This window comes from Triticum aestivum, chromosome 1B (genome assembly GCF_018294505.1).
Source record: "Triticum aestivum cultivar Chinese Spring chromosome 1B, IWGSC CS RefSeq v2.1, whole genome shotgun sequence".
NCBI classification, from domain to species: domain Eukaryota; kingdom Viridiplantae; phylum Streptophyta; class Magnoliopsida; order Poales; family Poaceae; genus Triticum; species Triticum aestivum.
Window position 1 is genome coordinate 402976596 of NC_057795.1, and position 7344 is coordinate 402983939.

The following is a 7344-nucleotide window of genomic DNA, read 5'->3' on the forward strand; positions in this document are numbered from 1 at the left end:
AATCCGTTTAGACGACACTGTATGAACTATAGTTTGGCAATAAACCTAAGCTGTCATTTCTTAAAGTTTGGGGTTGCGACACTTATGTCAAAAGGCTTCAGCCTGATAAGCTCGAACCTAAATCAGAGAAGTGCGTCTTCATAGGATACCCTAAGGAAACAATTGGGTACACCTTCTACCACAAATCCAAAGGCAAGATCTTTGTTGCCAAGAATGGAACCTTTCTAGAGAAGGAAGTTTCTCTCGAAAGAAGTGAGTGGGGGGAAAGTAGAACTTAAGGAGGTAATTGTACCTTCTCTCAATTGAAAGTACTCATAAGAGAAATCCGTTCCTGTGATGCCTACACCAACTAGAGAGGAAGCTAATGATGATGATCATGAAACTTCAGATCAAGTTACTACTGAACTTTGTAGGTCAACTAGAGCATGATCCGCACTAGAGTGGTACATAATACTGTCCTGGAAGTCATGTTACTAGACCATGGCGAACCTATGAGCTATGAAGAAGCTATGATGAGCCTAGATTCCGACATATGGCTTGAGGCCATGAAATCTGAGATAGGATCCATGTATGAGAAAAAAGTGTGGACTTTGGTGGATTTGCCCGATGATCGGCGAGCCATAGAGAATAAATGGATCTTCAAGAAGAAGACTGGCGCTGATGGTAATGTTACTGTCTACAAAGCTCGACTTGTCGCAAAAAGGTTTTCGAAAAGTTCAAGGGGTTGACTACAATGAGATTTTCTCAACCGTAGCGATGCTTAAGTCCGTCCGAATCATGTTAGCAATTGCCACATTTTTATGAAATCTAGCAAATGGATGTCAAAATTGCGTTCCTTAAATGGATATCTCTCAGAATAGTTGTATATGATGCAACCAAAAGGTTTTGTTGATCCTAAAGGTGCTAACAAAATGGCAAGCTCCAGCGATCCATCTATGGACTGGTGCAAGCATCTCGGAGTTGGAATATATGCTTTGATGAGGTGATCAAACCATATGTTTTTATATAGAGTTTTGGTGAAGCCTGTATTTACAAGAAAGCGAGTGGGAGCTCTGTAGCATTTCTAATATTATATGTAGATGACATATTGTTGATTGGAAATGATATCGAATTTTTGGATAACATAAAAGGATACTTGAATAAAAGTTTTTCAATAAAAGACCTCGGTGAAGCTGCTTATATATTGGGCATCAAAATCTATAGAGAGAGATCAAGACGCTTAATAGGACTTTCACAAAGCACATACCTTGATAAAGTTTTGACGAAGTTCAAAATGGATCAGTCAAATGAGGGTTCTTGCCTATGTTACAAGGTGTAAAATTGAGTAAGACCCAAAGCCCGACCACATCAGAAGATAGAGAGAGAATTAAAGTCATTCCATATGCCTCAGCCATAGGTTCTATAAAGTATGCCATGCTATGTACCAGACCAGTTGTGTGCCTTGCTATGAGTTTGACAATGGGGTACAATAGTGATCCTGGAGTGGATCACTATACAATGGTCAAAATTATCCTTAGGTACCTAAAGAGGACTAAGGAAATGTTTCTCGGTTATGTAGGTGATAAAGGGTTCGTCATAAAGGGTTACGTCGATGCAAGCTTTCACACTGATCCAGATGATTGTGAGTCTCGATTTGGATACATATTGAAAGTGGGAGCAATTAGCTAGAGTAGCTCCATACAGAGCTTTGTAGACACGGAAATTTTCAAAATACATATGGATCTGAATGTGACAGACCCGTTGACTAAACCTCTCTGACAAGCAAAACATGATCACACCTTAATACTCTTTGGGTGTTAATCACATGGCGATGTGAACTAGATTATTGACTCTAGTAAAACCCTTGGGTGTTGGTCAGATGGCGATGTGAACTATGGGTGTTAACTCACATGGCGATGTGAACTAGATTATTGACTCTAGCTAGTGCAAGTGACTGGAGGAAATATGCCCTATAGGAAATAATAAAGTCGTTATTTTATATTTCCTTATTTCATGATAAATGTTTATTATTCATGCTAGAATTGTATTAACTGGAAACTTGATATATGTGTGGATACATAGACAAAACACTGTGTCCCTAGTAAGCCTCTACTAGACTAGCTCGTTAATCAAAGATGGTTAAGTTTCCTAACCATAGACATGTGTTGTCATTTGATGAAGGGGATCACATCACTAGGAGAATGATGTGATGGACAAGACCCATTTGTTAGCTTAGCATTATGATCGTTCAGTTTTATTGCTATTGCTTTCTTCATGTCAAATACATATTCCTTCGACTACGAGATTATGCAACTCCCGGATACCAGAGGAATGCCTTGTGTTCTATCAAACATCATAATGTAACTGGGTGATTATAAAGATGCTCTACAGGTATCTCCGAAGGTATTTGTTGAGTTGGCATAGATCGAGATTAGGATTTGTCACTCCAAGTATTGGAGAGGTATCTCTGGGCCCTCTCGGTAATACACATCATAAGAAGCCTTGCAAGCAAAGTGACTAATGAGTTAGTCGCGGGATGATGTATTATGGAACAAGTAAAGAGACTTGTCGATAAAGAGATTGAACTAGGTATGTAGATACTCACGATCAAATCTCGGACAAGTAACATACCGATGACAAAGGGAATAACGTATGTTGTCATAACGGTTTGACTAATAAAGATCTTCGTAGAATATGTGGGAGCCAATATGAGCATCAAGGTTCCACTATTGGTTATTGACTGGAGAGGTGTCTCGGTCATGTCTACATAGTTCTCGAACCCGTAGAGTTCGCTACCTTAACATTTGATGACGATATTGTATTATATGAGGTATGTGATTTGGTGACCGAATGTTGTTTGGAGTCCCAGATGAGATCATGGACATGACGAGGAGTCTCAAAATGGTCGAGAGGTAAAGATTGATATATAGGATGATAGTATTCGGACACCAGAAGTGTTTCGGAGTGTATCGGGTATTTATCGGAGTACCGGGGGGTTACCGGAACCCCCGGGGGAAAGATATGGGCCATAAGAGGGCAGCACACCAGCCCACAAGGGTGGCGCGCCCCCCTCATGGAAGGAAGCTGAGTAGGGAAGGGAAAGAAGGGGTTCGACCCCCCCCCTTTCCTTCTCTCCTTCCTTTTCCCTTTCCCCCCTCCGGCAAATATGGAAGGGGGGAGGCCAAATTGGGGAGGACCCCAAGTAGGATTCCTCCTACTTGGGGCGCAGCCTTATTGTTCCCCTCCCCCTCCCACCTATATATACATGGGGAGGGGCACCTAGAAGATAGAACATCAATTGTTAGCCGTGTGCGGCGCCCCCTCCACAGTTTACACCTCCGATCATATCTTCGTAGTGCTTAGGCGAAGCCCTGCGCGGATCACTTTACCATCACCGTCACCATGTCGTTGTGCTGACAAAACTCATCTACTACCTCGACAACTTGCTGGATCAAGAAGGCGACGGACGTCACCGAGCTGAACGTGTGCAGAACTCGGAAGTGCCGTACATTCGATACTCGATTGGTGGATTACGAAGAAAGTTCGACTACATCAACTGCGTTGTAAAATGCTTCCGCTTACGGTCTATGAGGGTATGTAGACACACTCCCTCCCTTGTTGCTATGCATCTCCTAGATAGATCTTGCTGAATGTAGGAAATTGTTTTAAATTGCATGCTACGTTCCCCAACACTTGTGGCAATTGGAATGGAGTAGAATGTAATGAGGTGATTCATTCAAAAGTTGAATGGTCATATCAAATCTTCAGAAACCTAAAAAAATAGTGCTCCTAAATAATGGGATAAAAGAGTTGGTGGTTCCAAAAGGCAAAAAGGTGTCTCTTTTTTGTGCACATTAACTTGCTCTATAGTATCTAGTAAAATCAGCATCTCAGCAGCACCATTGTAAACAGAGAAGTACTTAAATAAAATTTATGCATAAATGTCGAAGTCACAACTTGGGGGTTTCATACCTATACTGTAACTAGATATAGAAGCAAACTATAAGTTGTTCAAAAGTGATGTCTCAAATGTTATGCTTGCAGGTTCTGGAGCTAACAGAAAATATTTGACATGATTTTGGCTCAGCGGTACCGGAACAAAATGAGTGCGATTCCAACCTACAGAATCTGAGTTTGGTTGGGGTAAGGTTAGCTCGCTCAGAGAGACTCCATGGTACTAATTTAGAAAACACGATAGCACTGAAACTTTGGAAAAAACTTAGTTGTAGAGTGGCTATTGTGGATCCTTTTTGAGGATCCTTGACGGATCTTTGCATGGACTTCAAACCAAAGTACCTTTGCTTGAGCCCCTCTACATAGTACAACTTTCATACACTCAATATAATTATAGCTTTGTAATGGAATAGTCTACCTGTTGCGATGGAATCAGACTATCTAGAGGCACTCAAAATGATCAAAGTTGGAGAAGGGAGCAAATCAAAATATGATTTTATTGTTAGAGAGGTCATTAGTCGTATGAGAGAGAGAGAGAGAGAGAGAGAGAGAGATATTCTTGCATTACTCATATCCATCGGAACTGTAATAGAGCTAATCATTTCATGGACAACTTTGGAAGGTTGCAATGCCGAACTGCGATTTCGTTAGGCTCTAGTCCAGATGAAGTCCTGTATGTTGTTGGACAGGATTGCAACTCTTAAAGTTTGAGTAACACAAGAACTTATTCGGAAAATAATAATAATATAATTCTTGGATTCACGAAAAAACTATATATTACAGTATAAAGATTGATGTAGACACATCTTTAAAAGTTTGAGGTGGGGTCACAATTGATACCAAAATATTCATTAGGACTACATTCCCCAAATATAACTCAATAAAAAGTTAGTCCTCTCAATTACTTTGTCATGAATCACCAGAAAAATAATAGAATTATCTAAGATATGCACTCTCAGCGTATCCACTACGTCAACCTACAATTACAATTGTTTTGCTGCAATCTCAACTCTACTTTGGGCATGTTCAATAGCGTGACATCATTTGTATGTAAGAGATACCACATAGAAATTTAGATGAGGTGGATGAAAGAGAAAGAGGTTTTCTTAATAATAGAAGACAATCGATGGACATCTTACAAATAGTGATTTTGTTCTTGTATGGATGGTGCATGTAGTTTGCACTCTACACATAGTCAAGGCTAAAGATAGATTAGTTATAGACATATCGTTGTATGTGTTGTCGACGGTGGTGTGTATGCATGATATGTATTGGTAGTACAAACTTGCCTAAGAGTAACTTTAGCAGAGATGCCGTAATGAGCCAATCGTCATCATAACTGTCAATATGTGACGCTAAATAAATACGACATTCTAGCATAGTTGTCATACTTTTAGAATCATTATCCTTTATATCTGGCCTCCCAACCTTCATATTTAAACTTTTGAAGCGCACTACATATGAAAGTTGTGCGTGGCACGAAGAGAACTTCACATAATTCCTTTATGTGGGGATGACACAGAGATTGGGGAAGAGATGTCTCATTGTCGAATGAGTCACGTACTAGTATGGAGGCAGCCAATATGATTAACGATCAATTATGATGTACTAGTAAATATTGATGAAACAAAACACTGATGTATTTTAGACCAAAATTGGTAATTTCAGACATTTCCAAAACGTGAAATTCGGCAGAAACGCAGACGCAACACCAGTGCATTTCCCTTTACGATTTCCGCACACTTTCCTGGGCCAGAAATCCACGGTGTTTCCGCTCTCCCGCGGACCTCGGGGGTCCATTCGCAAGAACGGCGCAGCCCACTTTGACCTCGCCGCACCGGCGTGCCGTGGGCAGCAAGAAGATCAGCGGCCGACCACCCATCCGGAGGCAAAGGCGAGCGCACCGCGCACACACGCCTTTTCCCCATTCCCTCGGCCCCGCGCCTTCCAGATCCCACCCCTTCCGTCCCCATGGCCTTCTCGCGCCTTCTCCCCTCCCGCCGCCTCCTCTCCGCCCTCCTCCACACCCCGACCCCGATCCCCGCCGCGCGCGTCACCGGCGCCGCCGCCGCCACCGCCACCCTGTCCGCCCACACCCTCCATCCCGCGCGCTTCTTCTCCGCGACGAGGCGGCTCGGGCCGGGCGCCCCGCGGCAGCGTGCGGCGGACATCGGCGCGCGGGCGCGGCAGCTGCAGAGCCGGCGCCTCTGGACCTACGCGCTCACCTTCGGCTGCGCGGCCGGGTTCGTGGTCACCGTGCTCGCCACGTTCCAGGACCAGCTCGTCTTCTACCTCACCCCCACCGACGCGCTCGCGCGCTTCGCCACCGACCCCTCCAAGACCCGCTGCCGGCTCGGCGGGCTCGTCCTCGAGGGCTCCGTCGCCCATCCCTCTTCCTCCTCCTCCGAGATCGAGTTCGTCGTCACCGACCTCGTCACCGACGTCCTCGTCCGCTACGAGGGCGCCCTCCCCGACCTCTTCCGCGAGGGCCACTCCGTCGTCGTCGAGGGGTTCCTCAAGCCACTGACGGACGATCTCCGCCGCGACTGGGCGGGGAGAAAGGTCTCCGATAAGGCGCTGGAGGGCCAGTGCTTCTTGCGTGGCACGGAGGTGCTCGCCAAGCACGACGAGAAGTACATGCCCAAGGAGGTCGGCGAGGCGATCGAGCGCAACAAGAAGCAGATCGAGGCGGATGCGGCTGCCGCCGCCGCTGAGGAGAACGCGGCGGTTGCGGTGGATGGAGCCAAAGCAAACTCGTAAGATTTGCTTTTTTTTGCTTTACGATTTGGATCTCGAGTGCGTGGGATTGAGGCATAGATAGATTTGATTGTCTGAATGAGATGAGTTGGGGACTCTCTGCAGCATGATTCAATTGAAGCTGTTGTAATTGGAGTTGTAATTTTGAGCCCTGAAAAAGGGGATTTTGGCCGGGGAAATAATGAAAACTGACTGTGATAATCCATTCAACACGATTATACGTATTCTTTGGGCAGCAATTGCTATGCTCTTATCACTGGGTACTGTAGATTTTCTAGTGCAGTTACTGGGTTCTTTTGTTGTGATACCTAAGAGACCGACTATTAAATTTTGGTTTTCATAAGCTATCGTTAGATCTCGTGTGTTCAGTTCATTAGCTTTTCTCTTGATTTGAATCCATTCCCACACAAAATTCAGTTCACCCCGTGCAAATGCCCATGTTTGTGTCCTTACTATCATGAACTTCCGAAATTCCCTTCAATGATGTACTGCATTGCTGGTCTGTATCATGAACTTGCGACAGACTGATCGATGGTACCGTTACTATCCATATACTTCATTGTATGATATACTCCCTCCGTCTCAAAATAAGTGTCATCAACCTTAGTACAACTTTGCACTAAAGTTAATACAAAATTGAGGAACTTATTTTGG

At 44.1% G+C, this 7344-nt stretch overlaps 1 protein-coding gene across 1 annotated transcript; it reads left to right on the top strand.

Moving 5' to 3' along the window:
• The first annotated feature begins 5737 nt into the window (after window positions 1-5737).
• On the top strand, window positions 5738-6908 carry LOC123091795 (cytochrome c-type biogenesis protein CcmE homolog, mitochondrial). Its single transcript, XM_044513406.1, has one exon. It carries the CDS (start codon window positions 5905-5907, stop codon window positions 6691-6693), a length of 789 nt encoding a protein of 262 aa, XP_044369341.1. The 5' UTR covers window positions 5738-5904; the 3' UTR covers window positions 6694-6908.
• The last annotated feature ends 436 nt before the right edge of the window (window positions 6909-7344 follow it).